This window comes from Oncorhynchus nerka, linkage group LG2 (genome assembly GCF_034236695.1).
Source record: "Oncorhynchus nerka isolate Pitt River linkage group LG2, Oner_Uvic_2.0, whole genome shotgun sequence".
Lineage (NCBI taxonomy): Eukaryota > Metazoa > Chordata > Actinopteri > Salmoniformes > Salmonidae > Oncorhynchus > Oncorhynchus nerka.
In genome coordinates, this window is record NC_088397.1 from 81,655,039 (window position 1) to 81,677,218 (window position 22,180).

The 22,180-nt window shown below is 45.2% G+C and overlaps 1 protein-coding gene across 1 annotated transcript in view; it reads right to left on the minus strand.

Annotated features, from left to right (window-relative positions):
- Positions 1–22,180, minus strand: part of LOC115120658 (plexin-A1-like) — a 409,850-nt gene that overhangs the window by 205,479 nt on the left and 182,191 nt on the right. Inside the window, exon 4 of the mRNA XM_065003449.1 lies at positions 14,335–14,475. Within this exon, the coding sequence (XP_064859521.1) occupies positions 14,335–14,475 (141 nt within the window). The remainder of the gene's footprint in view (positions 1–14,334; positions 14,476–22,180) is intronic.

Sequence of the window (22,180 nt, forward strand, 5' to 3'; positions counted from 1 at the left end):
TCTATTTCACTTGCTTTGGCAATGTTAACATTTGTTTCCCATGACAATAAAGGCCCTTAAATTGAATTGAGAGAGAGCACAACACTTTCACCACGAGAGAGAGCAACACTTTCACCATGAGAGAGAGCGAGATAGGAAGAGAGCACGCAACACTTTCTCCACGACAGAGACAGAGAGCAACACTTTCACCATGAGAGAGAGCGAGATAGGAAGAGAGCACGCAACACTTTCTCCACGACAGAGACAGAGAGCAACACTTTCACCACGAGAGAGCAGCACTTTCACCATGAGAAAGCAGCACTTTCACCATGAGAGAGAGAGAGCGAGAGAGAGAGAGAGAAGGGGGTAAGGTCATGTAAGAGGTATAAGTGTGTGTCTGTGTGTAGGAGGAAGGTTTTAGCGGGACAACCCCCACTCCTCCATCCCCGGCTACTGTCTGCCCCTTTCCGCGTCTCACATCACCACCCCAAAGTCTATTAACATTTACATTACAATGACTACGTCCCCCATATGGTGTATATGTGTGTGTGTTTCTCAGCTTTGTGTGTGTGTTTGTGTGCATACATGTGTTAGACTGGTGAATCCAAGTGTGACTGTACAGCATGGTACTTGAACATGCATTTAGATGTATTGTAAGGCTTGTGAATCTGAGGATAAAAGAGGAGACCATCCCCGTTCCCGAAAATGGATCGTTCCTACAGACATTGAGCCACGTGGCTGTGTCTTGCTTTACAAAACAGGCAGACAGGCATTCAGTTACTATTTGATTGAATGTTAGAATGGGTAAAACGAGTGACCTAAGCGACTGAGCGAGGTATGATCGTCTCAGAAACGGCCCGGCATCCTGGGCTTTTCCAACACGACAGTATTTAGGATTTATCGAGAATAGTGCAACAAACAAAACAACATCCAGTCAGCGGCAGTCCTGTGGGCAAGAACAGCTTGTTGATGAGAGAGGTCGAAAGAGAATGTCAAGATTCATACACGATAACAGGAGGGCCACAAACAGACAAATAATAGTGCAGTGAAACAGTGGTGTACAGAACTGCATCTCGTTAACGCACAACTCCTCAATCCTTGTCAGGGATGGGCTATTGCAGCAGACGGTCACATCAGGCTCCACTCCTATCAGCTAAAAACAATAGGAAGGGACTCCAGTGGGCACTGGAGACACTGGACAAGAGGAGTGAAAGAACATTGGAAGGAACATGACAGCGATTTCAGTTTACTGGAATGGCCTGCACAGTGCCCAGACCTCAACCCAACAGTGCATGTTTGGGATGAGATGGAATGGGCAGTAATCGCAGCATGAATGTATTGCCATCCAATCTGCAGCAACTGTGTGATGCCATTGTTTCAGCATCGACTAACATCACCGTGGAACGTTTCCAGACAACGTGCCGAAGCCATTCCCTGAAGAATTCAGGCTGTTCTGGAGGTACAGGGGGGTCTGACCCAGTACTAGATGGGTGTACCTAATAAACTGACTGTATATCACAATAATATACTCAGAGCTATGTCTTAAGTGTTTGTGTGTGCTGAGTGAATAGCTCAGATTACTACACATCTTCACTGTCCAACCAACACTAGTTTCCTCTTTCTCAATATTACTATTTTACCCAATTCCTAGCTACCTAACACAACAAACTGATACACTTTGCATTTCAGTCAGGATTTAGGCCCACATCCTAACTAATTCCGGCAGGCATAGTACCTGACTGTAGGTGCAGCCAGCAGCAAGCATTTCCCCAGGAACTTGACATTTTCTTTGTTTGCACTGAGGTGTTGTTTGGACCCCAGTCTGCTACTGCTAATGACGTTGGGTAGTGGCCAGGTATCTGCGGGTTCAAACCCATTGATGTACACATGTTGCCCCCAGAGACAAGAAACTACTTTGTCAAAAGGCAGTTTGCACCCCGACCAACACGTGCCGAACATCATAGAGGCTAGGTCTGCGCTGTCTTTTGTGGGAGCAGTTTTGGGGATTTGAACCCGCAACCTTGGGATAATGGTGATGCTCTTGGCATTGGGAGGAGTGCAAGGAGCCCAGGAGAGAGCTTATTTTGCGATTTGGAATGAGAATACTCTTTGAAGAGGACAGACAATAGACCGCCTACACACACAAGCAAGCACACACACACACACACACACACACACACACACACACACAAAAGTACTCACAAAAACAGGGGTATAAGTGTGTGCGTGTGTGTGAGCCTGAGTTCGCAGGTCATTCGCATGATCAATGACAAAGACTCTTGACCGCGTGTAAGGCAACATGAATTCCAGTCTTACAGCCCATGACTTTGCTAAACAATGAAACGAAGACAAGGAAGAGTTCACTGAACATGGATTACAAGACAATGGCAGATACCTTGGTTATAAGTATTTTCTATGAATGGAAATAGAGAAAGATAGCAATGCAGATTTGCTGTTCAGTGTCTTGGCTGATCTAAGACAATGTTTGAGGAACAATTCTCTGACAGATATTGTATGAAAGTATCTCTTTATGTTAAAGATAAAGATTATCTGTCCATCTCTTTTTCTTTAGAATGTGTTTCCTTTCATAGTAATTGTCTGCTCTCTCCACTTGGCAAATGGCTAAATTGCCCACAATATGACTATTTTATAAATGACAGCTCAGTCAAAGACACAAAGACGACAGCTGAAGATATTTATGTAGTCATACTGTCTTGGCTGTCTTCAGTCCATAGCTGTTTAACTAGGACTGTCTCCTCAAGGTTCATACATAAGTTCATACACACACACACACCTTCGGTCAAATTTCCCCTTTAATAATCATGAGAATCATGGCCTTAAATTACTGGACCATTTTACCATGCCCCTAAAGAGAGACTCAGAGCAGGGTTCCTGTCGTGTCTGTGTATCTGTATCTGTAGACCCGCCATGGGCCACGCTCCAGTGGATATGTCCAGTGACACTTTAATGTGCTTGGCTTGTCTTGTGGATCCCTGTGGGCTGAGAGCACAGAGGCTGCTGGGGCTCTGCCTGCCATGCAACATCCTCAAACACTTATGTGTAACCGGCAAGGCAGAGAGAGTGTGTGTGCGCGAGAGTGAGAGTGAGAAAGTGAGGGAGAGAGAGAAGAGGGATGGGTATGTGCGTATCAGAGAGTGTGGTGTGGTAAGGGGGTTGGTTATATGGTATATAACAGGGATTGATAGTGGGGTGGCATTAACATGCTCAACGACTCAACCTAAACCCTGAAACCAGCCCTCTCCTTCCATCCCCCTCCTCCTCCTCTCCTTCCATCATCCCCCTCCTCTCCTTCCATCATCCTCCTCCTCCTCCCATCACCCCCCCTCTCCTTCCATCATCCCCCTCCTCTCCTTCCATCATCCTCCTCCCTCTCCTTCCATCATCCTCCTCCTCCTATCATCCCCCTCCTCTCCTTCCATCATCCTCCTCCTCCTCTCCTTCCATCAACCCCCCTCTCCTTCCATCATCCCCCTCCTCTTCTTCCATCATCCTCCTCCTCCTCTCCTTCCATCACACCCTCTATCATCCCCCCTCTCCTTCCATCATCCTCTTCCTCTCCTTCCATCATCCACCTCCTCTACTTTCATCATCCCCTTCCTCTACTTCCACCCCCATCCTTCCACCCAAGATCCAATTCCAGAATATTCCACAATTATCTCACATAGGGCAGTAGAGGTGTAAGAGGATGGGGAGCAAGAGAGAGAAAGAGAATGAAGGGTGAGCTTGAATAAGAATGGTTAAGAGAGAGAGGGAGAGAAAGATGAAAAAGAGAGAGGGGGTAGAGAAAGATGGGAAAGACAGCAGGGAAGAGAAAGATGAAAAAGGCGATAAAAAAAAGGGTTAAATCATTTTAAAAATGTATGGGAATGGAATCAATGCAAGCCGGTCCAGAGGGCAGCCCTCAATTTGGGCTTAGAAGGAAGCGTGTCAGAGAGAGAGGGAGGAGGGGGAAAAGAGGAGAGGTGCTAGCTGAGTAGCCGAGACATGGACAAAAAGAGGGAGGGGGTTATGAGTACGATGGTGGGCTAGGGGAACAACCTCTAGTCATTAATACTGAGGGATTTTAACCAGGGGTCTACCCCACAGAGAGGTACCCCCAACACCCTTCAGCGCCCCTCTGCTTAACCCACCTGGTCTCTGTTAATGAGGATCAAAGTCAGGCATTGAGATGTTTGGGTGGGGTGGAGTGGTGTGTGAGAGAGCGAGAGAGAGCGTGAGACAGAGAGTGAGAGAGTGCGAGAGAGAGTGAAAGAGTGAGTACGAGAGAGAGAGAGTGTGTGAGAGAGAGAGTGAAAGAGTGAGCGTGAGAGCGAGAGAGTGAGAGAGAGCGAGAGAGAGAGCAAAAGAGTGAGTGTGAGAGCAAGAGAAGGAGACACGTTCTATCTCCTAGAGATGAATGTACGTTGGTGCGAAAAGTGCAAATCAAATGCAGAACAACAGCAAAGGACCTTGTGAAGATGCTGGAGGAAACAGGTACAAAAGTATCTACAGTGGGGCAAAAAAGTATTTAGTCAGCCACCAATTGTGCAAGTTCTCCCACTTAAAAAGATAAGAGAGGCCTGGAATTTTCATCATAGGAACACTTCAACTATGACAGACAAAATGAGAAAAAAAATCCAGAAAATCACATTGTAGGATTTTTTATGAATTTATTTGCAAATTATGTTGGAAAATAAGTATTTGGTCACCTACAAACGAGCAAGATTTCTGGCTCTCACAGACCTGTAACTTCTTCTTTAAGAGGCTCCTCTGTCCTCCACTCGTTACCTGTATTAATGGCACCTGTTTGATCTTGTTATCAGTATAAAAGACACCTGTCCACAACCTCAAACAGTCACACTCCAAACTCTACTATGGCCAAGACCAAAGAGCTGTCAAAGGACACCAGAAACAAAATGGTAGACCTGCACCAGGCTGGGAAGACTGAATCTGCAATAGGTAAGCAGCTTGGTTTTAATAAATCAACTGTGGGAGAAATTATTAGGAAATGGAAGACATACAAGACCACTGATAATCTCCCTCGATCTAAAGCTCCAGGCAAGATCTCACCCCGTGGGGTCAAAATGATCACAAGAACGGTGAGCAAAAATCCCAGAACCACACGGGGGGACCTAGTGAATGACCTGCAGAGAGATGGGACCAAAGTAACAAAGCCTACCATCAGTAACACACTACACCGCCAGGGAAATCCTCCAATGCCAGACGTGTTCCCCTGCTTAAGCCAGGAGGACAAAGAATGCTGAGTTGCATCCAAAGAACACCATACCTACTGTGAAGCATGTGGGTGGAAACATCATGCTTTGGGGCTGTTTTTCTGCAAAGGGACCAGGACGACTGATCTGTGTAAAGGCAATAATGAATGGGGCCATGTATCTTGTGATTTTGAGTGAAAATCTCCTTCTATTAGCAAGGGCATTGAAGCTGAAACGTGGCTGGGTCTTTCAGCATGACAATGATCCCAAACACACCGCCCGGGCAATGAAGGAGTAGCTTAGTAAGAAGGTCCTGGAGTGGCCTAGCCAGTCTCCAGATCTCAACCCCATAGAAAATATTTGGAGGGAGTTGAAAGTCAGTGTTGCCCAGCAACAGCCCCAAAACATCACTGCTCTAAAGGAGATCTGCATGGAGGAATGGGCCAAAATACCAGCAACAGTGTGTGAAAACCTTGTGAAGACTTACAGAAAACGTTTGACCTCTGTCATTGCCAACAAAGGGTATATAACAAAGTATTGAGATAAACTTTTGTTATTGACCAAATACTTATTTTCCACCATAATTTGAAAATAAATTCATTAAAAATCCTACAATGTGATTTTTTTATTTTTTTCCCCTCATTTTGTCTGTGTACCTATGATAAAAATTACAGGCCTCTCTCATCTTTTTAAGTGGGCGAACTTGCACAATTGATGGCTGACTAAATACTTTTTTTGCCCCACTGTATATCCACAGTAAAAACGATTCCTTTATTTATTTATTTCACCTTTATTTAACCAGGTAGGCTAGTTGAGAACAAGTTCTCATTTACAACTGCGACCTGGCCAAGATAAAGCGTAGCAATTCGACACATACAACAACACAGAGTTAGACATGGAATAAACTAAACATACAGTCAATAAAGAAAACAAAAAGTCTATATGAAGTGAGTGCAAATGAGGTAAGTTAAGGAAATAAATAGGCCATGGTGGCGAAGTAATATAGCAATTAAACACTGGAATGGTAGATCGGTAGAAGATGAATGTGCAAGTAGAGATACTGGGGTGCAAAGGAGCTAAATAAATAAATAAATACCAGTATGCTGATGAGGGTAGGTAGATAGATGGGCTGTTTACAGATGGGCTATGTACAGGTGCAGTGATCTGTGCACTGCTCTGACAGCTGGTGCTTAAACTAGTGAGGGAGATGTGAGTCTCCAGCTTCAGAGATTTTTGCAATTCGTTTCAGTCATGGGCAGCTGGAAGGAAAGACGACCAAAGGAGGAATTGGCTTTGGGGGTGACCAGTGAGATATACCTGCTGGAGCGCGTGCTACGAGTGGGTGCTGCTATGGTGACCTTTGAGCTGAGATAAGGTGTTGCTTTACCTAGCAGAGACTTGTAGATAAGCTGAAGCCAGTGGGTTTGGCGACAAGTATGAAGCGAGGGCCAACCAACAAGAGAGTACAGGTCGCAATGGTGGGTAATGTATGGGGCTTTGGTGACAAAACGGATGGCACTGTGATAGACTGCATCCAGTTTGTTGAGTAGAGTGTTGGAGGCTATTTTATAGATGCCATGACCGAAGTCGAGGATCGGTAGGAAGGTCAGTTTTACGAGGGTATGTTTGGCAGCATGAGTGAAGGATGCTTTGTTGCGATATAGGAAGCCGATTCTAGATTTAATTTTGGATTGGAGATGCTTAATGTGAGTCTGGAAGGAAAGTTTACAGTCTAACCAGACACCCAGGTATTTGTAGTTGTCCACGTATTCTATGTTAGAGCCGTCCAGAGTAGTGATGCTAGACGAGCGAGCAGGTGCGGGCAGTGATCGATTGAATAGCATGCATTTAGTTTTACTTGCATTTAAGAGCAGTTGGAGGCCAGGGAAGGAGAGATGTATGGCATTGAAGCTCGTCTGGAGGTTAGTTAACACAGTGTCCAAAGAGGGGCCAGAAGTATACAGAATTGGGTCGTCTGCGTAGAGGTCTACCAGAGAATCACCAGCTGCAAGAGCGACATCGTTGATATTTACAGAGAAAATAGTCGGCCCGAGAATTGAACCCTGTGGCACACCCATAGAGACTGTCAGAGGGCTGGAAAACAGGCCCTCCGATTTGACACACTGAACTCTATCAGAGAAGTAGTTGGTAAACCAGGCGAGGCAATCATTTGAGAAACCAAGGCGGTTGAGTCTGCCAATAAGAATGTTGTGATTGACCGAGTCGAAAGCTGCTGGGGGCAGAGGGAGGTCTATAGCAAGCGGCAACAGTGAGAGACTTGTTTCTGGAAAGGTGAATTTTTAGAAGTAGAAGCTCAAATTGTTTGGGTACAGACTTAGATAGCCTGCAGAGTTCTGTATTACTATCTTTGCAGTAGATTGCAACACCGCCCCCTTTGGCAGTTCTATCTTGGCAGAAAACGTTATAGTTAGCGATGGAGATTTCAGGGTTTTTGGTGGTTTTCCTAAGCCAGGATTCAGACATGGCTAAGACATCTGGGTTGGCAGAGTGTGCTAAAGCAGTGAGTAAAACAAACTTAGGGAGGAGGCTTCTAATGTTAACATGCACAAAACCAAGGCTTTTATGGTTACAGAAGTCAACAAATGAGAGTACCTGGGGAGTGGGAGTGGAGCTAGACACTGCGGGACCGGAATTAACCTCCACATCACCAGAGGAACAGAGGAGAAGTAGGATAAGGGTATGGCTAAAGGCTATACGAACTGGCCGTCTAGCACGTTCGGAACAGAGAGTAAAAGGAGCACGTTTCTGGGCACGATTGCGTAGATTCAAAGGATAGTGTACAGACAAAGGTAAGGTAGGATGTGAGTACATTGGAGGTAAAACTAGGCATTGAGTAATGATGAGAGAGATTTCGTCTCTAGAGATGTTTAAACCAGGTGATGTCATTGCATAAGTAAGTGGAACAACATGGTTGGTTAAGGCATATTGAGCAGGGCTAGAGGCTCTACAGTGAAATAAGACAGTAATCACTAACCAGGACAGTAATGGACGAGGCATATTGATATTAGAGAGAGGCATGCGTAGCCAAGTGAACATATGGGTCCAGTGAGTGGTTGGGCTGACTGGGGACACGGCGATTCAGAAAGTTAGCAGGCTGATGCTAACAAGCTAACAGTTAGTAGGCCGGGGCTAAACAAGCTAGCAGTTAGCAGGCCGGGTTAGCAGGCAATCAGTTAGCAGGGGCTAGCAGTTAGCAGACCGGGTTAGCAAGCAAGCAGTTAGCAGGGGCTAGCAGTTAGCAGACCGGGCAGGCAAGCTAGCAGTTAGTAGACCGGTGCAAGCTAGCAGTTAGCAGGCCGGGTTAGCAAGCAAGCAGTTAGCAGGGGCTAGCAGTTAGCAGACTGGGTTATTTTTTTTATTTATTTTTTTTTATTTCACCTTTATTTAACCAGGTAGGCTAGTTGAGAACAAGTTCTCATTTGCAACTGCGACCTGGCCAAGATAAAGCATAGCAGTGTGAACAGACAACACAGAGTTACACATGGAGTAAGCAATTAACAAGTCAATAACACAGTAGAAAAAAAAATGGGCAGTCTATATACAATGTGTGCAAAAGGCATGAGGTAGGCGAATAATACAATTTTGCAGATTAACACTGGGGTGATAAATGATCAGATGGTCATGTACAGGTAGAGATATTGGTGTGCAAAAGAGCAGAAAGGTAAATAAATAAATAAAATAAAAAACAGTATAAAAACAGTATGGGGATGAGGTAGGTGAAAATGGGTGGGCTATTTACCAATAGACTATGTACAGCTGCAGCGATCGGTTAGCTGCTCGGATAGCTGATGTTTGAAGTTGGTGAGGGAGATAAAGTCTCCAACTTCAGCGATTTTTGCAGTTCATTCCAGTCACAGGCAGCAGAGTACTGGAACGAGAGGCGGCCAAATGAGGTGTTGGCTTTAGGGATGATCAGTGAGATACACCTGCTGGAGCGTGTGCTACGGATGGGTGTTGCCATCGTGACCAGTGAACTGAGATAAGGCGGAGCTTTACCTAGCATGGACTTGTAGATGACCTGGAGCCAGTGGGTCTGGCGACGAATATGTAGCGAGGGCCAGCCGACTAGAGCATACAAGTCGCAGTGGTGGGTGGTATAAGGTGCTTTGGTGACAAAACGGATGGCACTATGATAGACTGCATCCAGTTTGCTGAGTAGAGTGTTGGAAGCCATTTTGTAGATGACATCGCCGAAATCGAGGATCGGTAGGATAGTCAGTTTTACTAGGGTAAGCTTGGCGGCGTGAGTGAAGGAGGCTTTGTTGCGGAATAGAAAGCCGACTCTTGATTTGATTTTCGATTGGAGATGTTTGATGTGAGTCTGGAAGGAGAGTTTGCAGTCTAGCCAGACACCTAGGTACTTATAGATGTCCACATATTCAAGGTCGGAACCATCCAGGGTGGTGATGCTAGTCGGGCATGCGGGTGCAGGCAGCGATCGGTTGAAAAGCATGCATTTGGTTTTACTCGTTTAAGAGCAGTTGGAGGCCACGGAAGGAGTGCTGTATGGCATTGAAGCTCGTTTGGAGGTTAGATAGCACAGTGTCCAATGACGGGCCGAAAGTATATAGAATGGTGTCGTCTGCGTAGAGGTGGATCAGGGAATCGCCCGCAGCAAGAGCAACATCATTGATATATACAGAGAAAGAGTCGGCCCGAGAATTGAACCCTGTGGCACCCCCATAGAGACTGCCAGAGGACCGGACAGCATGCCCTCCGATTTGACACACTGAACTCTGTCTGCAAAGTAATTGGTGAACCAGGCAAGGCAGTCATCCGAGAAACCGAGGCTATTGAGTCTGCCGATAAGAATATGGTGATTGACAGAGTCGAAAGCCTTGGCGAGGTCGATGAAGACGGCTGCACAGTACTGTCTTTTATCGATGGCGGTTATGATATCGTTTAGTACCTTGAGCGTGGCTGAGGTGCACCCGTGACCGGCTCGGAAACCAGATTGCACAGCGGAGAAGGTACGGTGGGATTCGAGATGGTCAGTGACCTGTTTGTTGACTTGGCTTTCGAAGACCTTAGATAGGCAGGGCAGGATGGATATAGGTCTATAGCAGTTTGGGTCCAGGGTGTCTCCCCTTTGAAGAGGGGGATGACTGCGGCAGCTTTCAATCCTTGGGGATCTCAGACGATATGAAAGAGAGGTTGAACAGGCTGGTAATAGGGGTTGCGACAATGGCGGCAGATAGTTTCAGAAATAGAGGGTCCAGATTGTCAAGCCCAGCTGATTTGTACGGGTCTAGGTTTTGCAGCTCTTTCAGAACATCTGCTATCTGGATTTGGGTAAAGGAGAACCTGGAGAGGCTTGGGCGAGGAGCTGCGGGGGGCGGAGCTGTTGGCCGAGGTTGGAGTAGCCAGGCGGAAGGCATGGCCAGCCGTTGAGAAGTGCTTATTGAAGCTTTCGATAATCGTGGATTTATCGGTGGAGACCGTGTTACCTAGCCTCAGTGCAGTGGGCAGCTGGGAGGAGGTACTCTTGTTCTCCATGGACTTCACAGTGTCCCAGAACTTTTTGGAGTTGGAGCTACAGGATGCAAACTTCTGCCTGAAGAAGCTGGCCTTAGCTTTCCTGACTGACTGCGTGTATTGGTTCCTGACTTCCCTGAACAGTTGCATATCACGGGGCTATTCGATGCTATTGCAGTCCGCCACAGGATGTTTTTGTGCTGGTCGAGGGCAGTCAGGTCTGGAGTGAACCAAGGGCTGTATCTGTTCTTGGTTCTGCATTTTTGAACGGAGCATGCTTATCTAAAATGGTGAGGAAGTTACTTTTAAAGAATGACCAGGCATCCTCAACTGACGGGATGAGGTCAATGTCCTTCCAGGATACCCGGGCCAGGTCGATTAGAAAGGCCTGCTCACAGAAGTGTTTTAGGGAGCGTTTGACAGTGATGAGGGTGGTCGTTTGACTGCGGCTCCGTGGCGGATACAGGCAATGAGGCAATGATCGCTGAGATCCTGGTTGAAGACAGCGGAGGTGTATTTGGAGGGCCAGTTGGTCAGGATGACGTCTATGAGGGTGCCCTTGTTTACAGAGTTAGGGTTGTACCTGGTGGGTTCCTTGATGATTTGAGTGAGATTGAGGGCATCTAGCTTACATTGTAGGACTGCCGGGGTGTTAAGCATATCCCAGTTTAGGTCACCTAACAGAACAAACTCTGAAGCTAGATGGGGGCGATCAATTCACAAATGGTGTCCAGGGCACAGCTGGGAGCTGAGGGTGGCCGGTAGCAGGCGGCAACAGTGAGAGACTTATTTCTGGAGAGGGTAATTTTCAAAATTAGTAGTTCGAACTGTTTGGGTATGGACCTGGAAAGTATGACATTACTTTGCAGGCTATCTCTGCAGTAGACTGCAACTCCGCCCCTTTGGTAGTTCTATCTTGACGGAAGATGTTATAGTTGGGTATGGAAATCTCTGAATTTTTGGTGGCCTTCCTGAGCCAGGATTCAGACACGGCAAGGACATCAGGGTTAGCAGAGTGTGCTAAAGCAGTGAGTAAAACAAACTTAGGGAGGAGGCTTCTGATGTTGACATGCATAAAACCAAGGCTTTTTCGATCACAGAAGTCAACAAATGAGGGTACCTGGGGACATGCAAGCAAGAAGTTAGCAGGGGCTAGCAGTTAGCAGGCCGGGCAGGCAAGCTAGCAGTCAGCAGACCGGGGCCGGCAAGTTAGCAATTAGTTGACCGGGTTAGCAAGCAAGCAGATAGCAGGGGCTAGCAAGTTAGCCTTTGGGGGACGTCGTGATGGGGGTAAGTCAGTTTTTGCCTCTTCGTGCGGTGACGTCAATAGACCAGTCGTGGAATTAGTAGGGTTCCAAGTAGCTCTAGGTAGCTAGCAGGACTAGCTGGTTAGCAGAATGGGCCTTCAGCAGGCGTCGCGCCTGAGGGGCCTGTCGGAGTCCTCGGGCAGATTATGTCGGTATTCCAGTCGTAGGGGATCTGCGGGGTTTCGTGCCCCATACCGGCTGTAGAAGGGGTCCGGATATTGTAGCCCAGGAGTATGCTTCGGTGGTAGCACAGGAGCCATGGCCGGGCTAGCTTCAAGCTAATTGGTGCTTGCTCTGGGATGGAAAAGCTAGCCAGGAGGAGTCATCCGGGATTGCGGTTAGCTAGTTGTGAAGATGCAGATAAAATGTTCAGTTTGCGGTAGGAATCCGGGGATAAAAATAATGGGTCCGTTATCCTCTGGTTAGTCACGTTGTTCGAACTGGTGAGAGCTTTCCGAGCTGAAGGTTAGCTGATGACCACTGGCAATGTTTTGCTGACTGATATCTGGTAGTTAGCTGGCTTGCTGCAGTTGAGGAATTCCAGATCCGAAGTAAATATAAATACTTTAGAAAAAAAAAGCAGATCCAAGCCACATTGGGTTGCAGGAGAGTATTTAGAAGTTGAGGTTTAGCAAAATATTTAAAAAATATATGCGAAGAAAAATATGTATATATCGTTATACAAGGGACACGACAGGACAAAGACGTCTGACTGCTACGCCATCTTGGATTCCAGAGGAATATCGACATAACCTGAAAGGCCGCTCAGCAAGGAATAAGCCACTGCTCCAAAACCGCCATAAAAAAGCCAGACTACGGTTTGCAACTGCACATGGGGACAAAGATGTTCTTTTTGGAGAAATGTCCTCTGGTCTGATGAACCAAAAAATAGAACTATTTGGCCATAATGACCATTGTTATGTTTGGAGGAAAAAGGGGGAGGGTTGCAAGCAAAAGAACACCATCCCAACCGTGAAGCATGGGGGTGGCAGCATCATGTTGTGGGGTGGCTGCTGGAGGGACTGGTGCACTACACAAAATAGATGGCTTCATGAGGTAGGAAAATTATGTGGATATAATGAAGCAACATCTCAAGACAGCATTCAGGAAGTTAAAACTTGGTCGAAAATGGGTCTTCCAAATGGACAATGGCCCCAAGCATACTTCCAAAGTTGTGGCAAAATGGCTTTAGGACAACAAAGTAAAAGAATAGGAGTGGCCATCACAAAGTGACGACCTCAAATCCTATAGAAAGGTTGTGGGCAGAACTGAAAAAGCGTGTGCGAGCAAGGAGGCCTTACAAACCGGACTCAGTTACACCAGCTCTGTCAGGAGGAATGGGGCAAAATTCACCCAACTTATTGTGGGAAGCTTGTGGAAAGCTACCCGAAACGTTTGACCCAAGTTAAACAATTTAAAGGCAATGCTACCAAATGTACAATAATTCTCTGTACTATTATTCTGACATTTCACATTCTTAAAATAAAGTGGTGATCCTAACTAACCTAAAACAGGACATTTTTACTAGGATTAAATGTCAAGAATTGTGAAAAACTGAGTTTAAATGTATTTGGCTAAGGTGTATGTAAACTTCCGACTTCAACTCTACCTTGTCAAATGGACACATTCACACATTTCATACAGATGCATTATGGACTCCTCTTTCTCCCTCTTTGCCTCTCCCAGTCTACCTCGCACTCTCCTGCTTCTTTCCCCTGTACTATTGAGTGGTAAAGGGGGTGTCAGCTGCAACATTGGAGGCGACCCAAGCTTCCAATCTTTAGACAGCCTATCCAGCGGCGGGGCTGTAAACGACCAGGTCTCCACATGGCCTGACAGGTCTCCACATGGCCTGACAGGTCTCCACATGGCCTGACAGGTCTCCACATGGCCTGACAGGTCTCCACATGGCCTGACAGGTCTCCACATAGCCTGACAGGTCTCCACATGGAATACACCTGACATTTGCCCATTCCCCTGGTGTGCATGTGTGCGACACGCGTGACCATGGTTTGTAGGGGCCGCGATTTGTGGGGACGGTGGTTTGTGGGGACCCGGGTCAAATGGCAAGATCTAATTAAAGGTGTATTTGGTGGGGCAGAAGGTTGTGTGTGTGTGTGTACTAATGAGGCATCGTTAGTCCCCTGTTGACACCTGCCAAAGTCTTTATTTAGATATGCTGTCTGAGGTGTGTGTGTGTGTGTGTGTACGCCCATCTGTGTGTGAGTGTGCAATACATATTTGTCAGTGAGTTTGATGTGCTGGAGCGAGTGTGCGTGCGTGCGCGCATGCTTTTGTGCATATGTGCCAATGTGAATGCCTGTGTGCATCTGTCTTACCTGTTTGTCGGAGAGTATGTAGATGTGCTGGAGGTCAGGAGAGAAGAGCAGGTCTCGAAGGATGGGGCTTAAGCCATCACTCACAACCAGGTTCTCATAGAGCAGAGCAGGATGCGTGGAACTCACTGAGTTAACCAGGATCTAGACAGAGACACAGAAAGATGGTAGGTTACATACTTGTCCTGTGTTGCTCAGTTGGGTAGTTTTGCTCTTGCAACCCCAAAGATGAATTCCCACTAGGCTCACATAAATGTATGAACTCACTGAACTATACGTTGCTATATATTTAGCTCTGAGTCTCTACAGTACTTTATCCAATGTAAAAAAAAACTAATTTCAAATTTCGCAACGGAAGACCGAATCGAATCACATATTTTCAAGTAACTGCATCATGCTATGGGTATGCTTGTAATTGGTAAGGACTGGTGAGTTTTTCAGGATAAAAAATAAACGGAATGGAGCTAAGCATAGGCAAAATCCTGGAGCAAAACCTGGTTCAGTCTGCTTTCCACCAGACACTGGGATATAAATTCACCTTTCAGCAGGACACTAACCTAAAATACAAGGCCAAAACTACACTGGAGTTGCTTACCAAGAAGACAGTAAATATTTCTGAGTGAAATATTTCTGAGTTTTTACTTAAATCTACTTGAAAATCTATGGCAAGACCCGAAAATGGTTGTATAACAATGATCAACAACCAATTTGACAGAACTTGAATAATGTTTTAAGGAATAAATGGGCAAATGTTGCATAATCCAGGTGTGGAAAGCTCTTAGAGACTTACCCAGAATGACTCAAAGTTGTAATCGCTGCCAAAGTACTTCTAAAGTCTACTTCTACAAAGTCATGACTGTGTGAATAGTCATGTAAATGAGATATTTAGGTATTTTCAATGAATTTGCAAACATTTCTAAAAACATTTAGTTCATTTTGGCATTATGGGGTATTGTGTGTATGTAGATGGGTGAGAAAAAACATTTTTATCAATTTAGAAATCAGGCTGAAACAAAATATGAGGCAGTGCATTCAGAAAGTATTCAGATCCCTTGACCTTTTTCCACATGTTGTTACGTTACAGCCTTATTCTAAAATCATTTGTTTCCCTCATCAATCTACACACAATATCATAATGACAAAGCAAAAACAGTTTTTTAGAAAATGTTGCTAATTTATATTGAAAACAAACCCTGATATTTGCATTTACATAAGTATTTCGACCCTTTACTCAGTACACAGCACCTTTGGTAGCGACTACAGCCTCGAGTCTTGAGTGTGATGCTACAAGCTTGGCAAACCTGTATTTAGCGAGTTTCTCCCATTATTTTCTGCAGATCCTCTCAAACTCTGTCAGATTGGATGGGGAGCGTCACTGCACAGCTGTTTTCAGGTCTCTCCAGAGATGTTAGATCGGGTTCAAGTCCTGGCTTTGGCTGGGCCACTCAAAGACAATCAGAGACTTGTTCCGAAGCCACTCCTGCGTTGTCTTGGCTGTATGCTTAAGGTCGTTGTCCTGTTGGAAGGCGAACATTAGCCCCAAGTCTGAGGTCCTGAGTGCTCTGAAGCAGGTTTTCATCAAGGATCTCTTTGTACATTGTGCATCTTTCCCATGATCCTGACTAGTCTATCAATCCCTGCCGATGAAAAAATCCCAACAGCATGATGCTTCACCATAGGGATGATGCCATACCTCCTCCAGGCGTGACACTTGGCATTCAGGCCGAAGAGTTCAATCTTGTTTTCATCAGCCTACAGAATCTTGTTTCTTATGGTCAGAGTCCTTTAGATGCCTTTTGGCAAACTCCAAGCGGGCTGTCATGTGCCTTTTACTGAGGAGTGGCTTCCGTCTGGCCACTCTACCGTAAAGGCCTGAATGGTGGAGTGCGGCAGAGATGGTTGTCTATCTGGAAGGTTCTCCCATCTCCACAGAGGAACTCTAGAGCTCTGTCAGAGTGACCATCGTCACGTCCTTGACCAAGGCCCTTCTACATCGATTGCTCAGTTTGGCCAAGCGGTCAGCTCTAGGAATTGTCTTGGTGATTCCAAACTTGTTCCATTTAAGAATGATGGAAGCCTCTGTGTTCTTGAGGACCTTCAATGCTGCATACATTTTTTGGTACCCTTCCCCAGTTCTGTGCCTCGACACAATTCTGTCTCGGAGCTCTACGGACACTTCCTTCGACCTCATGGCTTGGTTTTTCATCGGATATGCACATTCAACTGTGGGACTTCATATAGACAGGTGTGCGCCTTTCCAAATCATGTCTATTCAATTGAATTTCCCAGGGGTGGACTCCAATCAAGTTGCAGAAACATCTCAACGATGAACAATTGAAATTGGATGCACATGAGCTCAATTTCAAATCTAATCACAAAGGGTCTGAATACTTACACAAATCAGCAATTTCTAAAAATCTGTTTTCACTTTGTCATTATGGGGTGTTGTGTAGATTGATTAAGATTTGTTGTATTTAATCCATTTTAAAATAAGGCTGTAACATAACAAATTGTGGAAAAAGGGGCTGAATATTTTCCGAATGCACTATATACTATATGTCAACAGCCCTTCCCCGTCGCACATCATTTTTTTCTGAAATAAATTCTTAACAAATATTTGTAATACTATATTGACAGTAAACATAGCAATTAAATTAGACAAGGGGGACACAATTCCCACCTTTTTCATAGTCAATAACTCCAAATTGCTCATATTCTTGCTGAAGGTTGTTGGCAAGATCACTGGTTTAATACCACAAAAACAACCTAATCTGCTAAATAATGTGCTAATAACTCTATATTGAAAATAGTTTTCAGAGAATAAATTATTTAAAAAATGTAGGTTCATTATACATTTTTTTACACACTGTCTATCTGGTATTAGAGATAGCAAGCAAGAGAATGGGAGGGCAGGGGGGGGGGGGTGAGAGACTAAAGGAGGGAGGGGGGGAAGGGTGAGTTTGAAACATAAGCAACATTTGGCTAATTGAATTAAGACAAGCTTTCTCCTGAGCAGACAGAGGGATTCTAATAGTTAAGGTGTTGGTGAGGAGAGAGACACATTTAACATGGTGTGTAGGTTTATACCAGGGCAGGGAGGTCATCGATACAATAGCCTGCATGCAACAAGGAGACGGTCAATAATTATCACTACAGTTTTTCCATTGTGTCTTTCTGACTTTGAGTGTCTGTTGGTTTCAGAGAATATGTAAGGAGGAGCATAAGCTCAGTGGTTTCAATTGAAAATAACTTGATAATTGTAGAGAAAGGAAGAGAAGGATACTGAGAGGCAGAGGTTCCCTGTCTACAAATAGTGTATGTGGCACTGAGCTATCTATAGATTAATCCCATCTTCACCCTCATTGTTAACTCCTTTCAAACACACCCGGTAGGACTAGATAAACATAAGACATTGGCATACTGATAAGCACTGAGGGAGTGATAAGGCACCTGCTGTCAGTATTGAATGAAAGCTGCCAGAGTGAATGCAACAAAATCAACTCACCCCTGTCATATGACATGCATACTGTGGCGCTATTGGAGAAAACTTAGGGGTGTTCCTCAACAGTCTTAACTGGTCCCCTCTTCTCGTCTACTTTCCTTCATCTGATTCAAACTTCCAAAAACCTTGAAAAATGTACAGCGCTTAGCCATTCAGCATTTAAAACCTAATTGTTTTAGGACTATGGACAGCAGGTATAATTTCTGCATTTGACATGCCTTTTAGCCAATGGATGTGACCCTATTCCCTAAATGGCACCCTATTCCATATATAGGGTACCATTTTGGACAGACTGAAATTCTGCCTCTAGCCTATGAGTCATCCATTGTGCCATCATCCAGAGAAGTCCCTATGTAGTGCACTACTTTTGATCAGGGTTCAGAGTGTACTATTTATGGAATAAGGTGTCATTGAGGATGCGGCCCAGCTTTCCCTGACAGGTTCCTGTATATTTAAACACCACCTACCTACAGTACAACACACTACTGAGACAACTGGTAGACTGTGTGTGTGTGTGTGTGTGTGTGTCCTCAGTCTTTGCTATGGGGCAGTCTGGTTCTCTGTAGGTGTTAGTTTTGGGAGCTGCATGGTGTCCCAAACTTCTTTGATGTTACAAAAGGAGGTGGGGAGGTTAGCTAGTTCAGGAGCCACAGACAAACTTGCGGAAACACGCTCACACAGAGAAACCACACACACACCAAATACACTTGTGCACACACATTTGTCCAATCCCTTGCAATCCCCTCTCCTGCTCCCCTGACTGGAGCACAGTCTTGACATAACTGGGTCTCTCCATGCATAATAGCAGATCAGGCACATTCCACCCTTTGATGTTACAAGGGGGGAGATGAAGTGGAGATGTGGCACATCCCGCTCTGAGAGGAACAATTGAGACCGAAGGAGGAGAGGAAGAAAGGAGTGAATGGGAGAGTGGTGGTAATTCCAGTCCCCTGTACAAGAGGAGAGAGGTTGACTGATGACTGGCGTGAGCCCTCGAAGGGAGACAAGGAAATGAGACAAGGAAAGGGAGGTGATGGAAGGAGGCCACGGCAGAGCATTCAGACACAGCCCATGTCGAAACACAGCCCATGTCGAAACACAGCCCATGTCGAAACAGCAATGAGAACTTGAGAATGCAGTCAATAGTGGTTTTAGCAATGCAACTTAACAGGCGAGGGAAGGAGGCCGGGAAAGAGGGAGATAAAAAATGCAAATATTTTGTCTCACATCCCTCTTTCCCTTTCACCATCTCTCATAACTCAGTCACGTCCTCTAAGTGATGAACTCAAAGACAATTGAATGACTTGCATCCAGTCTTGCTCCGAGCTTCATAGAACTGCAGTAGACGCATCACTCACTGAGGTGGCAGAACACAGTGAGCCATTACAGCCCTTGCAAAAGGGGGGTGGGACTCAATTTACTGGTGAGAGTCAGAAGAGTAGACTACACAAGGTGCAATTTTGAAATATGTTTCTTGCATCAGCAGTTTCTCTCTGATAATCACTAAATTACCCCATCTCAGCAAAAAAATAGATTGGTAAGTTAGTCTAGAGGCCAACTATCTAACTTGAAGTAGGCCTAATCATGGTCGCATTGATTTTGTTAGTCACTCTCACTCAGAAATCATATTAAAAAGTGCAAACATTTCTATCCACCCTGTGGCAAAATGTGTGGAATTGCAGCAAATTAGCTGTAAAACTTAATTTTCTCTCTGTGAGCAACTGCAGCCCTTCATGAGTTCAGATTTTTTGTGGCCCCCACCCCAATCGAAGCTGTAGGTTAATAGGAAATGTAACTTGTGACGCAGCTTATACTGGCCAAAATAAGTCTCTCACACACACACACACACACAATCTCTTTAGTAAGGCTGAGTGGCGAGAAGCAAATACTAAAGACCAGAGGCAGCACTACAGATGAACAACCTCTACAGTCCCACTTCTCTCAGACAGTACACACACACACACACACACACACACAAACACAATATGTAGGTCAGACGACACGATCACACCAAAACACCTCAGACGCAAACAGTGGGACAGGCAGAGCTTTACCGACAATGAAGAGAGAACACACAAACACAGTCTTATGGTCTGTGAAGCGACCAAAGTCAACATCCTCTTTTCTCTCCTCTCACATGCTTGTTCAGAGGTTTCTCATGTGTATTCTAGCTACTCCTGTGCCAGCCATAAACCAACGCTTCATCAATCAAACAAAATACTATTACTTTGGCAATCATTCCATTAAAGCCTTTTCAATTCAATGGAATTTACTTGTGGATATGAACATGGGAGGGAGAAATACAATGGCTCAGTCCATAGCTGCTTGATGTGAGTCTCAGCTGTGTATAGTGAGTCTCAGCTGTGTATAGTTTATACTAGGCATCTGTCTAAAGAGAGAGAGAAAGGTTTTACAGAGGGCTCACTGTAAATCAAAAAGGTCCCCTCTTATCTATACCCACCACTGTGTGGTGAGGGTGATTGCGCACACACACGTGATGCGTATCGCCGACACAGACATAAATATGTTCACACACACACACACAAATATGTTCACGAACACACACAATCTCTTTATTCATATATATGGACGTGGCCTTTCACATCTGGTGCGGATAAAAACTACAGTATTAATCCCAAATCGACAGTAACATGACTTGGGCCAGGCTCTTAAAGGAGTCACAGTAACATGACTAGGGCCAGGCTCTTAAAGGAGTCACAGTAACATGACTAGGGCCAGGCTCTTAAAGGAGCCACAGTAACATGACTAGGGCCAGGCTCTTAAAGGAGCCACAGTAACATGACTAGGGCCAGGCTCTTAAAGGAGTCACAGTAACATGACTAGGGCCAGGCTCTTAAAGGAGTCACAGTAACATGACTAGGGCCAGGCTCTTCAAGGAGTCACAGTAACATGACTAGGGCAAGGCTCTTAAAGGAGTCACAGTAACATGACTAGGGCCAGGCTCTTAAAGGAGTCACAGTAACATGACTAGGGCCAGGCTCTTAAAGGAGCCACAGTAACATGACTAGGGCCAGGCTCTTAAAGGAGTCACAGTAACATGACTAGGGCCATGCTCTTAAAGGAGCCACAGTAACATGACTAGGGCCAGGCTCTTAAAGGAGTCACAGTAACATGACTAGGGCCAGGCTCTTAAAGGAGCCACAGTAACATGACTTGGGCCAGGATCTTAACCTCTTCAACCTATGGGGGCGCTATGTCATTATTGGATAAAAATACGTGCCCGTTTTAAGCGCAATATTTTGTCACGAAAAGATGCTCGACTATGCATGGAATTGACAGCCTTGGAAAGACAAAACTCTGACGTTTCCAAAACTGCAAAGATATTATCTGTGAGTGCCCCAGAACTAATGCTACAGGCGAAACCAAGAACAAACAGGAAATGAACAGGATTTTTGACGCTGTGTTTACTAACGTCTCCTTATATGGCTGTGAATATGCTGTGAACGAGCTTATGCGCTCTGCTGTTCATCCATGATGTCTGCAGCATTGTGGCGTATTTGTAGGCATATCATTGGAAGATTGGCCATAAGAGACTACATTTGCCAGGGGGCCGTCCAGTGTCCTTTGTCTAAATCGGTGCGTAATTCCCAGTGGCAACCATTGTACCTTGCGTTACAGAAGGAGACTCATACTTCCAGGAACGATACATCATTGAAGAGATATGTGAAAAACACCTTGAGGATTGGTTCTAAACAACGTTTGCCATGTTTCAGTCGATATTATGGAGTTAATTTGGAAAAAGGTTTGGCGTTTGGATAACTGAATTTTCGTTTTTTTTTGGTAGCCAAACGTGACGCACCAAACGGACCGATTTCTCCTGCACAAAAAATCTTTCAGGAAAAACTGAACATTTGCTATCTAACTGAGAGTCTCCTCATTGAAAACATCCGAAGTTCTTCAAAGGTAAATTATTTATTGAATGTTTTTGCTGGTTTTTGTGAAAATGTGGCCTGCTAATGCTAACGCTAAATGCTAAATGCTAGTTTGCTATGATAGAGAAGCATATTTTTTAAAATCTGAGATGACAGTGTTGTTAACAAAAGGCTAAGCTTGAGAGCTAGCATATTCATTTCATTTCATTTGCGATTTTCATGAATAGGTAACGTTGCGTTATGGTATTGAGCTTGAGGCTATGATTACGCTACCGGATCCGGCATGGCTCGACGCAAGAAGTTAAAGGAGCCACAGTAACATGACTTGGGCCGGACTCTTAAAGGAGTCACAGTAACATGACTAGGGCCAGGCTCTTAAAGGCTCCACATACACACACATTGGACGTATTCATTTTCACATCTCTCAGGTTTAGCCAGCTATTGTGTGTGTGTG